The sequence below is a fragment of the Pelophylax lessonae genome (assembly GCF_965119305.1).
Source record: "Pelophylax lessonae genome assembly, chromosome: 2".
Lineage (NCBI taxonomy): Eukaryota > Metazoa > Chordata > Amphibia > Anura > Ranidae > Pelophylax > Pelophylax lessonae.
In genome coordinates this window covers 715538428-715561974 of record NC_138769.1, presented here as the reverse complement: position 1 = coordinate 715561974, position 23547 = coordinate 715538428, and the positions used below count along the sequence as shown (strand labels likewise).

The 23547-nt window shown below is 45.2% G+C and overlaps 1 protein-coding gene across 1 annotated transcript in view; it reads left to right on the top strand.

Annotated features, from left to right (window-relative positions):
* Positions 1 to 21830, top strand: part of LOC309545881 (aquaporin-11-like) — a 46306-nt gene extending 24476 nt beyond the window's left edge. The window contains exons 2-3 of the mRNA XM_082245296.1: positions 16595 to 16711; positions 21230 to 21830. Coding sequence (XP_082101422.1) covers positions 16595 to 16711; positions 21230 to 21318 — 206 coding nt within the window. The 3' untranslated portion in view covers positions 21319 to 21830. The remainder of the gene's footprint in view (positions 1 to 16594; positions 16712 to 21229) is intronic.
* Positions 21831 to 23547: the final 1717 nt, after the last annotated feature.

Below are 23547 nucleotides of genomic sequence, written 5' to 3'. Positions count from 1 at the left end.
TAATGAACTGACAGGATAAAAGTACTGCATAATACATGAATAATTAAGCTATAGACACAACATGGAGAAAATAAATAAAAATTAATAGTCTGTGTGATTGCCATCACCGTGGGAACTCAAACAAAAAGGGGGGGGGGGGAAAAGGGAGAAGATTATCCATGATAATCATGTAGAATCTAACTAGTACCTATATTGGACAGGCTAGAAAGAATCACAGTATTGGTGACCTATGATTGAGGAGATCTGTGGACTGAACTTATCCTGAATAGTCCAGGACTGTAAGTTACACAGTAAATATGGGTACTGTATGTCTACTTACGGAAAAGAGGAAATATCGAGAATTTGGCTGAATAGACACAGAACCGTACCCCTCCCGTCAGGGCAACCAGGGGGTGCGTCCAGGGGGGCCCAAATCATGCATTAAGAAAAGGCTGGAGGTTGAATTCAACATTTAAGCCGTGGGGTACCCGGGACCCCATCATGTATATCCACATCTTTTCTTTTTGAAGGAGGACATTATCAAAGTCCCCCCTTCTGGTTGGCAGTTTTAATGCATATATCCCCCTAACTTTCAGGCCCTCCGGGTCAGCCCCGTGGTGCTCTAAAAAATGGAGGGGCACGGTTCTGTTATCTACCTTTTTCCTGATGTCAGAGATATGTTCCAAAATCCGCACTTTGAGCTGTCGTTTCGTCTTGCCGATGTACGACTTTTTACAGGGGCAGATGAGTTCGTAGATAACGCGCTCTGTTTGGCAGTTTATGAAACTGTTAATGGTAAACTCCCTCTGTCCATCACAGCTTGAAAAAGTTTTACATTTAAGGACCGATTTGCAGATCGTGCATCTTCCGCATGGGAACATACCTTTTAGTCTAGGCAGTGAGGAAAGCCAAGTGTCTTCCCCTCGTGAGCGCGTGAACTCCGAGTGACAGAGGTTGTCCCTAAGGCTCGGTGCCCGTTTAGCTGTAAGTAAGGGACGTGGTCCGACAATGCGTTCAATTGGGGGAGAGATTGTAAGGACCTGCCAATGTTTATTCAACACTGTCCTGACCTGCTCCCATTGCGTGCCGAAAGGTGTGATAATGCGGGGATGGGTAGTCTCTTTGGAAGTTTTTTTAGGAATTGAGTTGTCACCCTTGCCAAGGAGGGTTGTCCTGGGTCTCAAGGCCACTTTTTTGCGGGCTCGTTTGATAGTTTGGTGTGTATAGCCCCTTTCATGAAATCTCTTATGGAGCTGCCTAGCTTCGACTTGGTAGTCCTCTGGGTCAGAGCAATTCCTTTTGTGACGGAGAAATTGACCCACTGGAATGCTCTGGACCAGGGGTCTAGGGTGGTGGCTGCTTGCCGCTAGGAGTGTGTTAGCTGCTGTCTCCTTACGGTATGTGGTTGTTTTCAACCTACCGCTCTCATTGGAAATGAGCAGGTCCAAGAAAGGGAGGTGATTGAAAGAGGCATTAAATGTTAGTTTGATGTTACGGTTGTTGTCGTTGAGCTCATGCATGAATTCCTCCAATTCATATTGGGTACCGCCCCAGAGGAGCAGGACATCGTCGATGTACCTCAGCCACATGCGTGAGTGGCTGAGGTACATCGGGGATGGATAGACCACCTGCTCCTCCCAGAGTCCCAAGTGGAGGCACGCGTAGGCCGGGGCCCACGGTGCCCCCATCGATGTACCTCTAATTTGTTGGTAGTAGTTATGTAAAAATTGAAAATAATTGTGTTGGAGTAAGAATTCAAGGAGCTCAACAACAAATTCATTATGTGCCCCCAGGTGTGGATGATGCCGATCAAGGAAGTGGGTGACTGCCTGTAGGCCCCACTCATGTGGGATGGAAGTATATAAACTTTCCACATCAATCCCGACTAGGGTGATGTTATACATATTGGAAGTTTGTGATAATTTTAAGAGGACATCTCTAGTGTCCTGTACAAAAGAAGGTAGGTTAGTCACCATCTCCTTGATCAGCACATCAATAAATTGGCCCACCCTTTCGAGTGGTCCCCCTATCGCTGAGACAATGGGTCTACCTGGGGGATTGTTCAAAGATTTGTGCAGTTTAGGGATGATGTAAAAAGTTGGGGTGTTATAACTCTTTACAGTCAAATGGTCTGCCTCTCTCTTGGAGATCAGGTCTGCCTCCCTGGCAAGGAGGATCTTCTGGTTAAGGGCAGCGACAAGGGAGGGAAAGGGGTTCCCCTGGAGCTTTAAATATGTGTTAATGTCACTAAGTTGTCTAAACACCTCACGGGTGTACATTTCTTCGCTCATGAGGACCACATTGCCTCCCTTGTCACTGCCCTTAATGACCACACCGGTGGCTTCTTTCAATTCCTTAAGGGCTATCCTCTCCGCCTTAGAAAGGTTATCCTGCCCCTCCCTGGTCCATTTTATTTTGGTAAGATCTTGTTGGACTAGATCCAAGAATATTTTTATATTTTTATGTTTGGAAAGGGAGGGCATCTTTTTGGACCTGATCTGGAGGTTAGCATCCCTTCGTATGGGCTCATCGGATAGGTTATCTGTCTCCATTTCATTGCCCTCCAAAAGAAGGGAAGCCAAGATTTCCAATACCTCAGCGTCTTCCTCTGATGGAGGGGCACTTTGGTCCGGAGAGCCATCTTCCCTGTTGTGCCATATCCTGAACAGTACCTTTCTAAGAAACAAGCAAATGTCTTTATAGACATCAAACTCTGTCATGGAGGAGGTGGGTGCAAAAGAGAGTCCCTTACTGAGTAATTTAATATGTCTCTCCTGTAGATTAAATGTGGAGAGATTCACCACTCTGAGGTCACTGGACGTGGTCTCTAGCGGTATTTCCTCAGGGTGTTGGATCTGGTTTCCCTTTGGGGGCCTGGGTTGTTTTGAGTGTCCCCGCATTTGTTCTTGGGGTTTCCCCTGCCCCTCTGCGACCCCCCCACAGGTTCCGTATGTTGGGGGTGTATTTCCCCTGCAGTTGGGTCTGATCCCGGGACTAAAAAAGTGACCGATTTTTCAGTGCTATCAGATTTGCTACCAGATGACTGTCCCCTATGTCGGCTTGATTTTCTATTTTTATTGTATCTACTTCTGGATCTGCTACGGTTCCTGGTGATTGTGGGATTAAATAAATCCTCACTTTCACAATCAACTAGATTCTGTCTAAACTTATTCTGTTTAGTCAATTTTAGATTTTTTTGAGTTTTCTCGACTTCTTTCTTAAGGTTCTCGTTTAGTCTCTGGAATTCCTCTTTTTCCTTAAAAGGTTCGAGGGCCGCTGTAGTGGCTTCAATTTCTATCTGTAATTCACCCAGCTGTGTTTTCTCTTCGTCCACAATTAGGTGCATCACATGTAGCCCCCGTTCAACACAATCTTTTTTCCACACCTCCAAAAATCTGGGGACATTGTGCTGCCTGGGTCAAAAAATAAATGCCACCAGTCTCTCGTCTTCTGCAGCATGTCTCCAGTCTCTCATCTTCTGCAGCATGTCTCCAGTCTCTCGTCTTCTGCAGCATGTCTCCAGTCTCTTTTTGTCTACTACAGCATGTCTTCAGTCTCTTATTGTCTCCTGCAGCATGTCTTCAGTCTCTTATTGTCTCCTGCAGCATGTCTTCAGTCTCTTATTGTCTCTTGCAGCATGTCTCCAGTCTCTCGTCTTCTGCAGCATGTCTCCAGTCTCTTTTTGTCTACTACAGCATGTCTTCAGTCTCTTATTGTCTCCTGCAGCATATCTTCAGTCTCTTATTGTCTCCTGCAGCATGTCTCCAGTCTCTTATTGTCTACTACAGCCAGGGCTGGCCCAAGACATTGTGCTGCCTGGGTCAAAAAATAAATGCCGCCCCTCCAAAAAAAAAAATCACGACCACCAAAAGGTCCACACAATTTTATTTTACATCATGATAATCAAAACTAAAATTACATTTATCAGGAGGTCAGATTTATATGCAACAGCAACTTGTCTATATCCACAATTATATGACATACCATTATGTTTAATTCCAAACCACATACTCATCAGTTTGTACTATGGGCAGCAGTATGAGATGGGGAAATGCCGCCCGTAACGCGTGCGCAAACTGATGACACACAAAACTGCTGGGAAAAAAAAATCTTGGGTATGAATTTGCTTCCCCTCTCAAAGTGCTGCCTGGGTCCAATGGACCCAGTGGGACCCATGGTAGGGCCGGCCCTGACTACAGCATGTCTCCAGTCTCTCATCTTCTGCAGCATGTCTCCAGTCTCTTTTTGTCTACTACAGCATGTCTCCAGTCTCTTATTGTCTCCTGCAGCATGTCTCCAGTCTCTTATTGTCTCCTGCAGCATGTCTCCAGTCTCTTATTGTCTCCTGCAGCATGTCTCCAGTCTCTTATTGTCTCCTGCAGCATGTCTCCAGTCTCTTATTGTCTTCTGCAGCATGTCTCCAGTCTCTTATTGTCTCCTGCAGCATGTCTCCAGTCTCTTATTGTCTCCTGCATCATGTCTCCAGTCTCTTATTGTCTCCTGCAGCATGTCTCCAGTCTCTTATTGTCTCCTGCAGCATGTCTCCAGTCTCTTATTGTCTCCTGCAGCATGTCTCCAGTCTCTTATTGTCTTCTGCAGCATGTCTCAAATTTCTTATTGTCTACTACAGCATTTCTCCAGTCTCTCGTCTTCTGCAGCATGTCTCAAGTTTCTTATTGTCTTCTATGGCATGTTCCCAGTCTGTCATTGTCTTCTGAAGCATGTTCCCAAGCTACCATTGTCTTCTGCAGCATGTCTCCAGTCTCTTATTGCCTACTACAGCATGTCTCCAGTCTGTCATCTTCTGCAGAATGTCCCCAGTCTCTTATTGTCTTCTGCCACATGTCTCAAGTCTGTCATCTTCTTCTGCAGCATCTCCTCAGTCTCTCACTGTCTTCTTCAGCATGTCCCCAGTCTCTCATTGTCTTCTTTAGCATGTCCCCAGTCTCTCACTGTCTTCTACCTCATGTCTCCAGTTGCTTGTGTTCTGCAGCGTGTCGCCAATCTCTCATCGTCTTCAACAGCATATCCCCAGTCTCCTTTTGAATTCTAAAGCATGTCTACAGCCTCTTCTCTTCTGCACCATGTCCCTACTATCTCATTATCTTTTACAGCATGTCTTAAAGCGGAGTTCCGGGCACAGAAGTCATTTTTTACTAAACATACCCCCGGGACAGTCAGGGTTAGCACATTCCACAATGGCTAGCCTCTGATCTGTCCCGGTTCGCACTTACCTTTTAGAAGAAATACTTACTTATAAAATTTCTTCCACAGCGTTTCCATCTCTCTTGTGGGCAGCTGAAGCCGGCGCGGTCCTCTTCTGTGTCTTCTTCCGCGTCTTCTTGTCCCAGAATGCGCCTGCACCGTCCCTTCTCGTCACTTCCGGCGCGGCGCCGCATTCCTCCACAGCTTCTGGGCATGCCCAGAAGCTGTTTAGCAGGGGAAAGCGGCGTCGCCCGGAAATGACGAGCAAGGCCGGTGCCGTCGCATTGATTCCTGGGAGCGATGACGTTCAGCTCCCAGGAATCATAGCGAGACAGGAAGTGACAGGGTGAGCCGCGGCTCCGAGGGAGGAAGTACTCTGAGGTGAGTATCTTCGATCTTCAATTACAAGCTAAGTAAACAAAAAAAAAAAAAAACTATCCAATTCCTTTTCAGGTGAGGTCTACCTAGCGGAGGGGCACATAAAAAAAATATAGTTTTTGTGCCCGTAACTCCGCTTTAAGTCTCTTATTATATTCTGCAGCATGTCTTAAGTCTCTTATTGTATTCTGCAGCATGTCTCCAGTCTCTCATTGTCTTCTACAGCATGTCTCCAGTCTGTCATCTTCTGCAGCATGTTCCTAGTCTCTAATTGTCTTCCACAGCATGTTCTCAGTCTCCTTTTGAATTCTACAGCATGTCTACAGCCTCTCGTCTTCTGCACAATGTCCCTTCTCTCTCATTATCTTCTGCAGCATGTCTCCAGTATCTCATCTTCTGCAGCATATCTCCAGTATCTCATCTTCTGCAGCAGGTCCCCAGTCTAATGCCCCGTACACACGTGCAGATTGTCGGCCGAAAAGATTCGGCCGACGACCGATCGGCCGATTTTCGGCTTGTTAGTATGATGCTTCCGACAGCCGACAGCGCACTTTCGGCCAAAAAGAATCTGTCGTGCAAGCATTAAAATTTTTGTATGCCGACACCAGAGCGGCCGATTGTTCGCCAGTCAATACAGAATTCGGCCGACAGACAGCAGATTTGCAAGACTGGGCATGCTCAGAAAAAAAAAAAAAACACAGGGAAAGTTAACCATCACATGACATCACTTCTGCAGTCGGCTGTAGTCGGCGGACAAAATTCTTGTGCAGTCTTTTGCACTTTTCAACAGACACGACAGCCCGGGGACAAAAGACGGCCGATCGTTCGGCCGACGATCTGCACGTGTGTACGAGGCATTATTGTCTTCTGCAGCATGCCCCCAGTCTCTTATTGTCTTCTACAGCATGTCCCCAATCTCTTATTGTCTACTACAGCATGTCTCCAGTCTCTCGTCTTCTGCAGCATGTCTCAAGTCTCTTATTATCTTCTACAGCATGTCCCCAGTCTGTCATTGTCTTCTGAAGCATATCCCCGGTCTGTCATTGTCTTCTGCAGCATGTCCCCAGTCTGTTATTGTCTTCTGAAGCATATCCCCAGTCTGTTATTGTCTTCTGAAGAATATTTCTAGTCTCTCACTGTCTTCAACAGCATGTCCCTTGTCTCTTATTGTCTTCTACAGCATATCCCCAGTCTCCCGTTTTCTGCAGCATTTCCCCAACCTCTCATTGTCTTCTGCAGCATGTCCTCAGTCTCTCATTGTCTTCTGTAACATGTTTCGAGTCTGTCTTTGTCTTCTGCAGCATATCCCCAGTCTCTTATTGTCTTCTGCAGCATGTCGCCAGTCTCTGACCATTTTTTTCTTTACTTTCTATATACGGTCTCTCACTGTCCTCTCTAGAATTACATATTGAACATTACGTCTAGCCCTTTTGATGATATCATGGGCCACAACAGTTTTTTTTTTTGAAAATTTCTGCCCTGACATTGGGATTAGTTTCATGCCTTTCTCTTCCGTTCATTGGAGAACACAGCTTGCTTTAGATCATCACCTACTGGGTACAGTGCCATCTGCATCAATAGGTTATTAACTAAAGAAGAGCTGTGTCTGTCATTAAAAAGAATTTTACAGTGAGTACAAAAAATTCTTTCAGTGCTTCTGTTTTAAATTCTGAAGATGATGCAGCACTGCCCCCTAGGGAGCTGCTGAGTGTGGATTCCCCTGGGTTACCCATAGCAACAGTCCATAAAACTTATTACTTTAAGACTTGGCTCAGACAATGAACAGTCCAGGGGATTTGGTTTTTGCGTTTTATATTGGAACTTGGATGGGAGAAGGGATGAGTGGGATACTCAAACTATGAACTATGCACAAATGCTGAGGACACTAACTGTAATGAGTGCAGCAAGGCCGCTGCTTCACCTTGCCACTGAAGTGAAGTAGAAGATATGTTTCTGACTGGATTTCTCTTCAGGGTCCTGACTTGGCACCCCCTTTCTTACTTCCCGTGCATGCTAGCCTCTTGTCTACTGACTCTCCACTGGAGTGGTCCCCTTCCTGGGCAGACGCCTGGCAAGCGTCCCGGTACTCACGGACACTGTTTTTCTCTGGGTTGCTCTGCCTTCAGCTCCACTTGTCGGTATCCTGGATCTCTTGGCCCAGCATCACACTCTGCATCCACTAGGCCGACTGCCTGTGACCACCTTCCTTGCTGACAGGAGGAGAGACCAACGTCACCGTCCTCCTGGGACCTGGCTTCCCGCCCAAAGACGCCCTGTCACAAGTGCCCCCGGCTTTTATAGCCTATCCCAGGATGCACCACTCTTGTGCCCTCCCACTGGGACAGCCACAAAAGCCTGTGTGTCACTGGCTGGGTTTCCTCCACTGTCCAACAGGCTTCCCTATTGGATACAGTGGGGACACTCTCTCAGGCCAAGTGAATCACACATGGACACGTGTAACAGGCAAAACTACTGATCAGGCTCCCCTGATAAGCAGATGGATCAAAACAATGCCCTTACCTAGCACGTACCTAGGAGGGTGCTACAATGAATTTAGCCACAATGCCTTTAGCTACAGAGGTGAGTTGTTTTAAAGGGTTTTTCACTAAATATCTGTGCATAGTCAGAGCACAGGTGCATATTTTTGTGTTACAGCAAACCTTGCATGAAATTGCGAAGTCAATCTAATTTGCAGTTGCTACCTCCCTAATTATGCATTAGTGTCATACATTGCCATTGATTCCTAATGGCGCCTCAACATGCTTTGCCATTGAATGTGTGTTACAATGAACCCTAATGCATGGTGATGAACTACAACGTGATGCGCAAAATAGTACATGAACCTTTTCTGTTACTATTCAAGTGAATGAGCTTGCAAAAATGCAAGTTGATGTGCGGCATATGATGTGCTAGTGCCCCCAACAGTGTGAACCCTGCCTATTGCTGGCTATCAGTTTTCTGCTAGTATAGTTTGCATTATTTCAGCTGACAATGTAGTGCAGGGGTCACAGAGATTTGTACTTTGCACCTTCATGTCCCGCTGGTATTTGCTGTTTCAGACACGTGATCGGCTTATGTTGGAAAGTTTTTTTAGATTTTGCTGACATGCAGAATTTGGAACTTGGAATTTGGAACTTCATGCTTTGCATATCGCAGATAAAATCCCATTCAACTCTAGAAATAAGTGCATTCATGTTACTTCTCCCTGTGACCTCTTCACTAACACCATAAAAAGAGGTGTGTGCTGTGCTCGTTCTATCCCACTTACACAATATGTACATTTTCTGGGTGGTATTGAACTGAATCCCGTTTTTTTTGTTAGGTAGTATGCAAACATCCAGTGGTGGCTTTGAGCCACTGCAGTTTGTTTACTTATATGATTTAGTATTTTCCCTGCCCTCTTGTTTAGTGCTAGGTATTTCAGTCCTATCTAGACTGTCCTGTTTCTTCTACGTTCCCCCAGTCAGTGTTGTACTTGGCAGAGGCAGTGGTTAAGAAAGTCATTGTCTTCTTATACTTCAAGGGACTTAAAAAATATCCTCTGTACTAGGGCTGCAACTAACGATTAATTTGTCTGTCGACTAATCTATCGATTATTTTTACGATTAGTCGACTAATCTAACGATTATTTACATTTTTTGTTTTTTTGCTTAATTTAGTGTCTTTTTGATTAGCTAATTAATCCTGTAATTAATACAGACCCCTCAGTAAGCCCCCCTCCCACTACAGACCCCTCAGTAAGCCCCCCTCCCAGTACAGCCCCCCACAGTAAGCCCTCCCACCCAGTACAGACCACTTAGTAAGCCCCCCTCCCAGTACAGACCCCTCAGTAAGCCCTCCCATCTAGAACAGACCACTTACTAAGCCCCCCCTCCCAGTACAGACCCCTCAGTAAGCCCTCCCACCTAGTACAGACCACTTACTAAACCCCCCTCCCAGTACAGACCCCTCAGTAAGCCCTCCCATCTAGTACAGACCACTTACTAAGCCCCCCCCTCCCAGTACAGACCCCTCAGTAAGCCCTCCCACCTAGTACAGACCACTTACTAAACCCCCCTCCCAGTACAGACCCCTCAGTAAGCCCTCCCACCCAGTACAGACCACTTAGTAAGCCCCCCTCCCAGTGCAGACCCCTCAGTAAGCCCTCCCACCCAGTACAGTATGTACTGGGTGGGAGGGCTTACTGAGGGGTCTGCACTGGGAGGGGGGCTTACTAAGGGGTCTGTACTAGGTGGGAGGGCTTACTGAGGGGTCTGTACTGGAAGGGGGGCTTACTAAGTGGTCTGTACTGTACAGACCACTTAGTAAGCCCCCCTCCCAGTACACTAGTACAGACCCCTCAGTAAGCCCTCCAACCTAGTACAGACCCCTTAGTAAGCCCCCCCCTCCCAGTACAGACCCCTTAGTAAGCCCCCCCTCCCAGTACAGACACCCCAGTAAGCCCTCCCACCCAGTACAGACCCCTTAGTAAGCCCCCCCTCCCAGTACAGACACCCCAGTAAGCCCTCCCACCCAGTACAGACCCCTTAGTAAGCCCCCCTCCCAGTGCAGACCCCTCAGTAAGCCCTCCCACCTAGTACAGGGCTTACTGAGGGGTCTGCACTGGGAGGGGGGCTTACTAAGGGGTCTGTACTGGGTGGAAGGGCTTACTGAGGGGTCTGCACTGGGAGGGGGGGGGCTTACTAAGTGGTCTGTACTGGGAGGGGGGGGCTTACTAAGTGGTCTGTACTGGGAGGGGGGCTTACTAAGTGGTCTGTACTAGGTGGGAGGGCTTACTGGGGGGTCTGCACTGGAAGGGGGGCTTACTAAGTGGTCTGTACTGTACAGACCACTTAGTAAGCCCCCCTCCCAGTACACTAGTACAGACCCCCCAGTAAGCCCTCCAACCTAGTACAGACCCCTTAGTAAGCCCCCCTCCCAGTGCAGACCCCTCAGTAAGCCCTCCCACCTAGTACAGACTGTACTAGGTGGGAGGGCTTACTGGGGGGTCTGTACTGGAAGGGGGGCTTACTAAGGGGTCTGTACTAGGTGGGAGGGCTTACTGGGGGGTCTGTACTGGGAGGGGGGCTTACTAAGTGGTCTGTACTGTACAGACCACTTAGTAAGCCCCCCTTCCAGTGCAGACCCCCCAGTAAGCCCTCCCACCTAGTACAGGCCATTACAAGCCGGTGTAGCGCCGCAAATGTGACATGTCTAAGTAGCTGGGTGATCGGGGGAGGATGGCGAATGTGTGTTGCGGCAGAAGCTGTGGCAGTACAGGGAGTACAGGGGTGCTGGAGACGGTCAGCACTCACCTCTCGTCTCCGACGGATCCCGGCGGGGGAATTTTACCCGGCCGGCAATGCTTCAAGCGGCGCGGCGGCCGGCCGGGGGCGTGTGACGTCAAGCGTTGACGCGTCGACGCATTTTCCGCACGTCGACGATTTTTTGTAGTCGACGAGTCGTGGCAGCCCTACTCTGTACTGCAGTTATCCTAAGATTACCATCTAAGTGACCATTCTGTCCAGTGCGGATGGTGCCAAGTCAGCAGGTGACTATTAGTGATGGGCGAACGTTTTGGCCCGAGTATGAGTTCGGGTCGAACATTTGCTTGTTCGACCGTTCGCAGAACACCCGAATTTGCAGGGTGTTTGCCAGGTGTTCACCCCACCAAACACTCTGCAATGCACTGTGTGCTGCAAAGTGCATTCTGTGCCCTGATTGGGCAAAGCTTTGCCCAATCAGGGCGCAGTGTAAACTGGTTAAGGAGCGGGACTTAACAACCGATGAGTCATCGGCTGTCAATAGTTTTTCCCGCTAACAGCTAGATAAAATTAAAAAAAGTGCTGGTTAAAAAAAAAAAAAAACGGTGTGGGGTCCCCCCCCCAAAATCAATACCAGACCCTTATCCTGGCAGCCTGTCAGTTTCTGGAAAGGGGGGAATGAGCGAGCGCCCCCCCCCCCTCTTGAACCATACCAGGCCACATGTTGATGCATGCATGCACCAGTCTGTTAGGCTACAAGGGGGCGGGCCATCAAGTTGTAAAGCGCTGCGTAAACTGCTATATAAATACTATATAATAATAATAATATAGGAATTGTCAAAACATCGGAGGAGGCATTTGGCCTGTGGCCGTTCTTAGAGGCAGAGCGTTTTTGTTTTTTTTCCAAGTCGGTGGTGTGGCGGACAGCATGAGATGGATTTACATTGAGGGACACTATACTTTTATTTTTTAATAAAGGACTTGTCAATAACTTGTTTCCTGTTTTTATTCTATTGTTTTGATACTTTTTTATGTACCCCATACCCATTCACATGGGGGGGATCTTGTTAAAGGGGACTTCCAGATTCCAATAAGCCCCCAGACCCTGACAACCACGACCCAGGGTTGTCAGGAAGAGACCCTTATTCCTTTTAACATGGGGACAAGGTGCTGGACACAGCCGAGGGCCGGCAATTGCAACCGCAAGTCAATTTAAATGTTATTTGACTTGTTTTTTTTCTTTAGAAATGTCATTATTGCTGCAGCATGTTATATACACAGTACAGATGCGCCACTTTACAGGCAGACAAAGGGGACCCCCCCCCCCTCAACCCAGGCACTATATTTAAAGGAATTTTGCACTTTAAGCATCATTAAAATCACTGCTCATAAATCAACAATCTTTTCAAAAACATTTTTTTGCCTCGATACATGTCCCCCAGGGAATTACCAAGACCCCCATACCCATTTTATGACCAATTACTTGCAAATTAGCCTTCAAAATTGGCACTTTTTCATGTTGGCTCCCGTAGACTAAAATGGGGTTCACCGTTCGGGTTAGAACATTTCCCCTGTTCAGGAGTTCTGGCCCATGTCTAGTGACTACTACACTGTCCAGCCTGGATGGTGCCAAGTCAGCGGGTAACCATACTGTCCAGTAATGATGGTGCAAAGTCAGCAGGTGACTATACTGTCCAGTGTGGATAGTGCCAAGTCAGCAGATGACTATTCTGTCCAGTGTAGATAGTGCCAAGTTAGCAGATGACTATACTGTCCAGTGTGGATAGTGCCAAGTCAGCAGATGACTATACTGTCCAGTGTGGATAGTGCCAAGTCAGCAGATGACTATACTGTCCAGTGTGGATAGTGCCAAGTCAGCAGATGACTATACTGTCCAGTGTAGATTGTGCCAAGTCAGCAGATGACTATACTGTCCAGTGTGGATGGTGCCAGGTCAGCAGATGACTATACTGTCCAGTGTAGATAGTGCCAAGTCAGCAGATGACTATACTGTCCAGTGTGGATAGTGCCAAGTCAGCAGATGACTATACTGTCCAGTGTAGATTGTGCCAAGTCAGCAGATGACTATACTGTCCAGTGTAGATAGTGCCAAGTCAGCAGATGACTATACTGTCCAGTGTAGATAGTGCCAAGTCAGCAGATGACTATTCTGTCCAGTGTAGATAGTGCCAAGTTAGCAGATGACTATACTGTCCAGTGTGGATAGTGCCAAGTCAGCAGATGACTATACTGTCCAGTGTGGATAGTGCCAAGTCAGCAGATGACTATACTGTCCAGTGTAGATTGTGCCAAGTCAGCAGATGACTATACTGTCCAGTGTAGATAGTGCCAAGTCAGCAGATGTCTATACTGTCCAGTGTAGATTGTGCCAAGTCTGCAGATGACTATACTGTCCAGTGTAGATATTGCCAAGTCAGCAGATGTCTATATGTCCAGTGTAGATTGTGCCAAGTCAGCAGATGTCTATACTGTCCAGTGTAGATTGTGCCAAGTCTGCAGATGACTATACTGTCCAGTGTGGATAGTGCCAAGCAGAGGCGCAACTAGAACCTTCAGGGCCCACTCGTGTCAGTAGGTTTTATTTTTTGGTATTTTTATTGTATTATTTTTTATCATTTTATTTTATATTTCTTACAATGTCACTGACTATGACTCTGTCCATTCAGAAAAGGAAGGAGCTGGTAAATTACATATTTACCGACCCCTTCCTGGTTCTCTATTGTAACACATCCCCTGGAGCAGCCGGCAGGAGCGGGGAGGAGGGAGCACAGTGGGGGGGGGAACCAGGGGAACACAGTGGGGGGGGGGGGTTACCAGGGGAGCACACAGGGGCCCAGAGACAGCAGAACACAAGTAAACTGGATAGGAGGGGCGGCAGGGGCAGCATACAGAGGAACCAATCTCCTCCATTTTCCTCCTGCAGCTACAGAAGGAAAAAGTAGGACAGTGATTTCTCTACATGCTGCCCCCGCCACCCCTCCTATCCAGGTGTACATGGAAGCCGCACAGGCCCTCTGGAGCATTGGGCCCGGTTGCAATTGCAACCCCTGTAGTTACGCGCCTGGTGCCAAGTCAGCAGGTGACTATACTGTCCAGTGTGGATGGTGCCAAGTCAGCAAGTACCTATACTGCCCAGTGTGGATGTCCCCCAAGGCAGTACAGCATCGCACGACCGCGCAGTTGTCAGGTAAAGTAATGCAGTGCCGTATCTCAAAAAATGGTCTGGTCAGGAAGGGGGTAAAACCTTCCCGGGCTGAAGTGGTTAATGCAACACAGCAGGCCAGGCTGGCCTTGGCTTCAGGGCTGCCCATGTAAGTTGGCACACAGAGACTGGGAGCAAGCTTGTAAGGGTGGTTACAGCGGGGCTCCATGGTACCCAGCAAAGCAGCGTAGCCACCCGATAGATGGGAGATTCAGGAAAGTGAATTTTCAAAGGCAAATACAAAGGAGCACGTGATGGGCATCATACATCATACTTTGTAAGTGCTGATATCTGCCAACATTTATAATTTTTTTACTTGGAGGGTTAGAATATTTTAATTGGCTGCTGTCTAAACTGGCCCTAGTATGTGTATGTATGAATGTGGGTTAGGGACTTTAGATTGTAAGCTCCCTCAGGGCAGGGACTGATGTGAATGTACAATGTATATGTAAAGCGCTGCGTAAATTGACGGCAATACTGAAGTACCTGAAATGAATAAATAAATAAATGCTCCTTTCCTAAAATACTAGACTTTGACACTGTAATTAAGTTTGTGGTTTCTCACTTACACCACCTTTTCCTGTCTTACACCATGGCTCTGCACCTTTCACATATCCCCACACAATCACACCAAATACCTATTTATTTAAGTTTAGGAAGGCCGAACAAACTCTTCAGCTATCTATCCACCTCTACTTATAATTATCAATGACCTAAACAAATGTTATTTTAATAGTGAAGTCCACAATACACATTCTTCTTTTTAAAGTAACAAGATATTTTGTTTCAAATGCTGCTTTATACATTGACATAAGTCCTTAGACCCAGTCTGTCTGGACAATATTGTCACCTGCTGACTTTGCACCATCCATACTGGACAGTATAGTCCAGGGGTCTTCAAACTATGGCCCTCCAGTTGTTCAGGAACTACAATTCCCATCATGCCTAGTCATGTCGGTGAATGTCAGAGTTTTACAATGCCTCATGGGATGTGTAGTTCTGCAACAGCTGGAGGGCCGTAGTTTGAGGATCCCTGGTATAGTCACTCGCAGACTTGGCACCATCCGTACTGGGCAGTATGGTCACCTGCTGACTTGGCACTATCCACACTGGACAGTATAGTCACTTGCTGACTTGGCACCATCCACACTAGACAATATAGTCACCTGCTGACTTGGCATTATCCGTACTGGGCAGTATAGTCACCTGCTGACTTGGCACCATCCACACTGGACAGTATAGTCACCTGTTGACTTGGAACCTTCCACACTGAGCAGTATAGTCACCTGCTGACTTGCCACCATCCACCCGGACAGTATAGTCACCCACTGACTTGGCACTATCAACACTGGGCAGTATAGTTACCCGCTGACTTGGCACCATCCACACTAGGCAGTATAGTCACCTGCTGACTTGGCACCATCCACACTGGACAGACTAGTCACCTGCTGACTTGGCATCACCCACACTGGGAAGTATAGTCATCCACTGACTTGGCACCATCCACACTGGACAGTATAGTCACCTGCTGACTTGGCACTATTCACACTGCACAGTATGGTCACCTGCTGACTTGCCGCTATCTACACTGGACAGTATGGTCATCTGCTGACTTGGCACCATCCACACTGGACATTATGGTCACCTGCTGACTTGGCACCATCCACACTGGACAGCATAGTCATCCCAGGGCGACGTCATTTGTGACGAAACGCGCCAGGTCGGGACGTACTGATGTCACCACGTGATATCCCGGATGGACGGATGATGCTGGAATAGCCGGCTGGCTACATACACTTTTTATGCGCATTTTATCTGGATTGCTCTAAGTGCATTTCTTTATCAACTATTAAAATATATATATTTTTACACTATGGAGGTTCATTATCTCTTTCTTGGGGAGTGATGTTGACCGTAGTAAGTGAAGGTGGATGACGAGGTTTATGCAGTGTTTACTAACCCTCTGGATCCATACATTGCATGACATCTCCTATCCTATAGGCCCCGGTTGGGTGACCCCACAAGCGTTGATGACCTTGCAGGTCATATTTTTCTAGTAAGAGGCCATTTAGCTCAGTTGAGGAATCACTTATTGTGATAAAGGTTCTTTTCACAGAAGAAAATTATAGCTGCACAGCTGCATTGCGGCTTCTTTACCGGTTTGGACATTATCACTGTTTTTTTTTTTTTCAGCAATACATGTCTAAGAACTTTTCTTTTTTTCATGTAATTTTTTAAAATTTGGTTATTTGCTATCATTGATGAGTTCAATGTTTTACATTATACAGCGTAATTTTTTTTGATATTCTGATTTGTTACTGTGTTTGTCTTGCACTCTAGTTGCTGCTTTCCTATTTTTGGTGTAAGCGCAGATTTTTTCCTTCGTTTTAAATCTATAATTACTTGTTCCTAATTCAGGAACCTTCTCACAAAGGTATTCAGAGTTGTGTTTGTCCATATTACTGGGGTTAAAAATGTTTTGATGATTACTAAATATTTTATCAACCTCACTTTAAATGTGTTGTGAATCTTTACTAAATCCAGGTCTGTTTTATGTTTTTTTCAGGTGGACCCCTGACCGGAGCCATCTTTAACCCTGCCCTGGCCTTCGCCGTTGTGTTCTGGTGTCATGGGAACACTTACTTGCAGAATATCTTTGTCTACTGGATCGGACCCCTTATTGGTGAGACAATGTTGTTGGATGGAAATGGATGGTGGCTATGGGGCCTTATTTACTTAAAGTTGAACTCTAGTCTTACTTCAGTCTTGCACAGTTAACATTTCTAAATATAGTTTTCTTAATTTTTTTCAGAGGCTTCCTAACTCCAAGAGAGTTAATAATAGGCATTATTCCTCACCTGTTATTCTGATATGATTCAGTGTCCTAGTGTCAGGACTGTTGACCGATATTCAGTGAAGCTTAGCAGATAGCAGGGAAGTTGGGGTGTTAAGAACTGAGTATCTCTGAGGTGACTACAAATGTATTCATCTTTTCTTCTAAGGTGGCCCCAGGTTCTTTAGAGCAAGTACCCCCTTAAATATTGTAACTTTATCCATATGGGCTTATCTTTTCTTCTAAGAAGGCCCCAGAGCTTTTCAAATACTGTAATTTTATTTTTTTGCCCTCATCTTTTTTTCTAAGGTGGCCCCATGTTTTATAGAGCAAGAATCCCCTCAAATACTGTGCCTTTAGTCATATGGGCTCATCTTTTTTTCTAAGAAGGCCCCAGATCTTTTAAGGTGGCCCAAGGTTCCGTAGAGCAAGTGCCTCCTCAAATACTGTACCTTTATTCATAAGGGCTCATCTTTTCTTCTAAGAAGGCCCCAGGTCTTCTAAGGTGGCCCAAGGTTCCGTAGAGCAAGTGCCTCCTAAAATACTGTACCTTTATGCATATGGGCTCATCTTTTCTTCTAAGGTGGCCCCAGATCTTTTCTTCTAAGGTGGTCCAAGGTTCCGTAGAGCAAGTGCCTTCTCAAATACTGTTCCTTTATTCATATGGGCTTCCTTTTCTTCTAAGGTTGCCCCAGATCTTCTAAGGTGGCCCAAGGTTCCGTAGAGCAAGTGCCTCATCAAATACTGTACCTTTATGCATATGGGCTCATCTTTTCTTCTAAGGTGGCCCCAGATCTTTTCTTCTAAGGTGGCCCAAGGTTCTGTAGAGCAAGTGCCTCCTCAAATACTGTTTCTTTTTCTCAAATGGGCTCATCTTTTCTTCTAAGGTGGCCCCAGATCTTTTCTTCTAAGGTGACCCAAGGTTCCGTAGAGCAAGTGCCTTCTCAACTACTGTACCTTTATTCATATGGGCTTCCTTTTCTTCTAAGGTGACCCCAGATCTTTTCTTCTAAGGTGGCCCAAGGTTCTGTAGAGCAAGTGCCTCATCAAATACTGTACCTTTATGCATATGGGCTCATCTTTTCTTCTAAGGTGGCCCCAGATCTTTTCTTCTAAGGTGGCCCAAGGTTCCGTAGAGCAAGTGCCTCATCAAATACTGTACCTTTATGCATATGGGCTCATCTTTTCTTCTAAGGTCGCCCAAGGTTCTGTAGAGCAAGTGCCTCATCAAATACTGTACCTTTATGCATATGGGCTCATCTTTTCTTCTAAGGTGGCCCCAGATCTTTTTTTCTAAGGTGGCCCAAGGTTCTGTAGAGAAAGTGCCTCATCAAATACTTTACCTTTATGCATATGGGCTCATCTTTTCTTCTAAGGTGGCCCCAGATCTTTTCTTCTAAGGTGGCCCAAGGTTCTGTAGAGCAAGTGCCTCATCAAATACTGTACCTTTATGCATATGGGCTCATCTTTTCTTCTAAGGTGGCCCCAGATCTTTTCTTCTAAGGTGGCCCAAGGTTCCGTAGAGCAAGTGCCTCATCAAATACTGTACCTTTATGCATATGGGCTCATCTTTTCTTCTAAGGTGGCCCAAGGTTCTGTAGAGCAAGTGCCTCATCAAATACTGTACCTTTATGCATATGGGCTCATCTTTTCCTCTAAGGTGGCCCCAGATCTTTTTTTCTAAGGTGGCCCAAGGTTCTGTAGAGCAAGTGCCTCATCAAATACTGTACCTTTATGCATATGGGCTCATCTTTTCTTCTAAGGTGGCCCCAGGTCTTTTCTTCTAAGGTGGCCCAAGGTTCTGTAGAGCAAGTGCCTCATCAAATACTGTACCTTTATGCATATGGGCTCATCTTTTCTTCTAAGGTGGCCCCAGATCTTTTCTTCTAAGGTGGCCCAAGGTTCCGTAGAGCAAGTGCCTTCTCAAATACTGTACCTTTATTCATATGGGCTTCCTTTTCTTCTAAGGTTGCCCCAGATCTTCTAAGGTGGCCCAAGGTTCCGTAGAGCAAGTGCCTCCTCAAATACTGTACCTTTATGCATATAGGCTCATCTTTTCTTCTAAGGTGGCCCCAGATCTTTTTTTCTAAGGTGGCCCAAGGTTCCGTAGAGCAAGTGCCTCCTCAAATACTGTACCTTTCTTCATATGGGCTCATCCTTTCTTCAAAGGTGGCTTCAGGTTGCATGGAACAAGCTCCCCTAAAATACTGTAATTTTATTCATATGGATAGACCTTTTTCCCAGGTGGTTCCAGGTTTCATATACAGTAGCAAATGACTCCTTGTGTACTGTAGTCTTCTTCATATGGGCTCACCTTTTCTTCCATAGAGCAAGTGTCTCCTCAAATACTGTAACTTTATTTAAATGGACTCATCTTTTCTTCTAAGGTGGCCCCAGGTTTCATACATTAGGTACCTCTTCAAATACTATAACTTTATTCATATGGGCACACGTTTTTTCTTAGGTGGCCCCAGGTTTTAGATAGCAAGTGACTCCTCAGGTACTGTATTCCTATTCATATACGCTCACCTTTCCTTCTAAGGTGCACCCAGGTTCCATAGAGCAAGTGTCTACTCAAATACTATAAGTTTATTCATATAGGCTCACCTTTTCCTCTAAGAAGGCCCCAAGCTTCATAAAGCAAGCACCCCCTCAAATGCTGTAACTTTATACATATGGGCACACCTTTTTCTAAGATGGCCCAAGGTTTCATATAGCAAGCGGCTCCTTAAATACTGTAATCTTATTCATTTGGGAAGATTTTTTCATCGAATAAGTTCCCAGGTTCTACTCCGCAAGCAACTCCTCAAATACTGTGAATGTATTCTTATGGGCTCATTGTTTCTTCTAAGGCACTCCCAGGTTCAATAGAACAAGCACTTAAACTTAGGGCACTCTATTATGGAAATCTCAACCAAAGCTTTAATTGTTTATGGCTTGCCCATTTATTTTGAGCTTTCCTTTTTGCCAGTGAGACTGCCCATTTATTGGCTAGGTAAACAGTTCAGGAGAAAACCGGCTAGGTGTCAATCATCAGCACTCTGGTAATTATTTTATATTTGGGTATCCGTCATGACGTACCATCCACCTGATGCATTATACCCTTTCGGGTTTTCTCAAAGGACCCTAACTAAAGGCACTGTATAATAGAAATATCAACCAAAGCTTTCACTGTTTATGGCTGGCCCACTTGTTTTGTGTTTTCCCATTGGCCAGTAAGGCTGCCTATTTATTGGCTACTAAAACAGTTCAGGAAGAAACAGGTTAGGTGTCAATCATCAGCACTCTGGTAATATTTTTCTATTTGGGTAACCTGAGGTGCTTTGACAATATACCAACTTATAAAAAAGTTCCCCTTGGGGTGGGACTTTTGAGGCACAAATAATAATATAAAATTTGAAACAAACATATACAGTTATATAAATTTATTGAAAATTACAGTTACAAAAATTGATTAAAAACATATGGCAAGCTGTGTACAATTCATAGGGTCATGAGGCAGATACAAATACCGCTGTATAAAGGTGAGTGCCCAACGCGTTTCAGAGACACAACAAAATTCTTTCTTCAGGGGCAACCTTAAAGTGGCGGTCTGCAAGTGATCAATCATATACTAATCAATCATTGGTAAATATAAAAAGCATATAGCAGTATTTCATAGTTATTACAATTCATGCATAATTTAGACACAATATATCTATGATGAAACACTTACAGAATCTGTCCGATGACACTTTAGAGTGTATGCCTGCCCATAGTGTTTTAAAAACAAAAAGCTGGAATGCTTTCGTCCCTGTATTTGGGTGCCAGATTGAGGAAGGTGGATAACAGAAATTGGAGGTATACCATGTAAGCACGTTCTTATTAATGTGTGCCCGTCAGTCCATAGACCGAATGGGGACAGCTGGAACCCAGAAAAAATTGGGAGATCTGTCTGGTAGAAGGAGAAAAAAAAAGGGGGGTGATTCCACATGAGCATACTATATGACAATATACCAAGGATGCAGGCAGGCAGCTGAAGATAGACCTAGTGCCACCTTGAAAGGTAAGGTGAGCTCACAAGTTCTCATTAAAGGTTTAGTCCATCGAACAGCCATATTTTAGCAATAGGTGGACCTGATTTCTGATTTCTTCTATGTCATGGATAACCAGTGAGACCTTCATGCCAAAGACTGTTCCTGTCCACCTGAGAAGCTGACTGGTCCTTTAATTATTTTTTTTTTCTATAATAGAAAGGATTAAAATTTGTCAAAAGTGTAATTATGTTATACTACTTATCTAAATACAGTTATAGCTTATTAGAATGTTTTTTTTTTATTTTTTATAATATCACCATCATTAGATGACCTTTTTTCCATCTTATTCTAGGGGCGGCAATCTCCTTCTTGCTTTTGGAGTATGTTCTTCCAAAAGTTAAACGGACTAAAGTATCTTCAGAACGGGTGAAAAAAGATTAGGCTATGGCTGGAGTTTGTGCAATCAAGACCTGAACGAATGGCTTTCATTGGTTTCCTCTTAATGCCGTGAAGTTTTGGGTATATGGGTTCAACTTTTTTAACAGACTTGTAATTTGTGCTATTCATCTTTTTTAAAAAGACTATGTGTTTTGTTTACTTCCAGATAAACTGTGAAATGTGGGACTAAGTTGGTTCCTGTGCAAATCTGAATAACCAAATTTAGGAGGTCGAATGTATATGTGAAAAGGCTTTGTACATTTTGCACAGGGTGTATCGTGTTTTACAAGGTATATTATTGTTCTCATGGCTGCAGTGGCATTTTGGTGTCTATGGCACTAAACCTCTCAGAATGCTGCAGTTTGTGTGTCCTCCACTGGTGGGGATCCTCAGGTTGTCTGTTCAGCATATAAAGGAGTATCAGGTTTTATCATCTTATAGCAGACATTCACTTCTAAATACAAGTACCTATTTTTTATGAATGCAGCACATAGGAGTCAAAATGTCTTAAAATTGTGGGTATCTGAGACGCCCTAACAGTTCTGGTCTTTACAATGCTTGCCTTTTTTTTATAATAGTGTTGCCAGGTTTTAGCATCTTTAGGGGGATTTCCACAATTAAACAAAAAAAGCAAAAAAAAATGTATGTATACTGAGGATTCCTAGAAAATGGAGATCCTTTTCTTTTGGGAAAGCAACCCCATCATCTCAAAATTGGCTCTCAGAATAAAGCTCTGGCCACATCAACCTAAACAACAGAACCATATTCAGGGAAAGTTTCACCCACTTTGTCAGTGATGGGTCTCATTATCTAGGTCAGGGGTCTGCAAACTTTCTAAAGGGCAATTTACTGTTCTTCAGACTAAATGGGGGCTGGACTGTGGCCTTTTTGAGTAGAAAAGGTCCCAACATCCATGGAATAAACAATGCCCCATTGTTGGTGTCATTTGGAGGAATAGTGTCACATCTTTGGAGTCAGTGGAAGGAATTATGGCCCGTTGTTGGCCTTATTGGGAGGAATTGTCCCCCATCTCATTATCTAGGTCAGGGGTCTCCAAACATTCTAAACTAAGGGCCAGTTAACTGTTCTTCAAACTAAAGGGGGGCTGTGGCCTTTGAGAGTAGAAAAGGTCCCGACATATGTGGAATAAACAATGCCCCATCTTTGGTCTAATTTGGAGGAATAGTGCCCCATTGGTGTCAATGGGAGTAATGGTGCCCCATCATTGGTGTCAGGAGGCCCCATTGTTGGCATCATTGAGAGGAATTGCCCATCTTTGGTGTAACAATTGTTACCTACCATTGGTGTCACTGGGAGTTATTCTGCCTCTTTATTGATGTCAGTGGGGGGAATTACGCCCCATTGTTGGTATCAGTGGAGGAAAATAGTGCCCCAAGGGCCAGGTAAAAGCAGGCAATCTGGAATTGAAGACCGCTGATTTAGGTCATTGTATATCTAGTAGTAGTTAGTTCCAATCAGCTGGACCTGTTCTGTCTTGTAAAAGATGTTAAAGCATTTATATCCACACTGGTAGCACAAAAACCCTAATCCAATCACCATGGAATGTGTCAAGGCAGCAGTTTTCCAACACCTTAGGGAAAAGATGGCTTCTTTCGAGGACAAGGAGGTGCACATTTTGGATAGAGGACAATTGGTACACACCACAGATGTGAAAAAGACCATCTAATGCCAGTTTAACGTCTCTACCCCTGTGATTTGACAATTCACACCTTTAACCATATGAATTGAATGAATAACACCTATGAAGACTTTAGCCACCACGAGTGGCTTTATGTAACTAGAAGAGGTGGATTCCACATCTTTCACCCCCCCCCACCCATCCTGTTCTTGGACAATCAACCTTGACACAGTCCATGGTGATTGGATTAAGGTGTCTGTGCTACCTGTATGGATATAAATGTTAGGATGTCTTCCTGACACTTCGTTAGAACTAAACAAGTGGCTTGAAGAAGCTCCAAAAAGTCTTCAACATTACAGAACAAGTCCAGTTGAATGTGACTAATGGCTACTAGTTTCACCCACTTAGAGCAAATTCCACATTCTTCCATTTCCTTCTGGAGCAATGTGCTGCAGCTCTAACAGCTAGGGAGTCTGTGAGTGCAGCCCATCCAAGCAGTTATTAATACTGTAGGAATAACACAATGGGGTTGACTTACTAAAGGCGAATAGGCTGTGCACTTTGCAAAGTGCACTTGCACCCTGCAGGTGCAA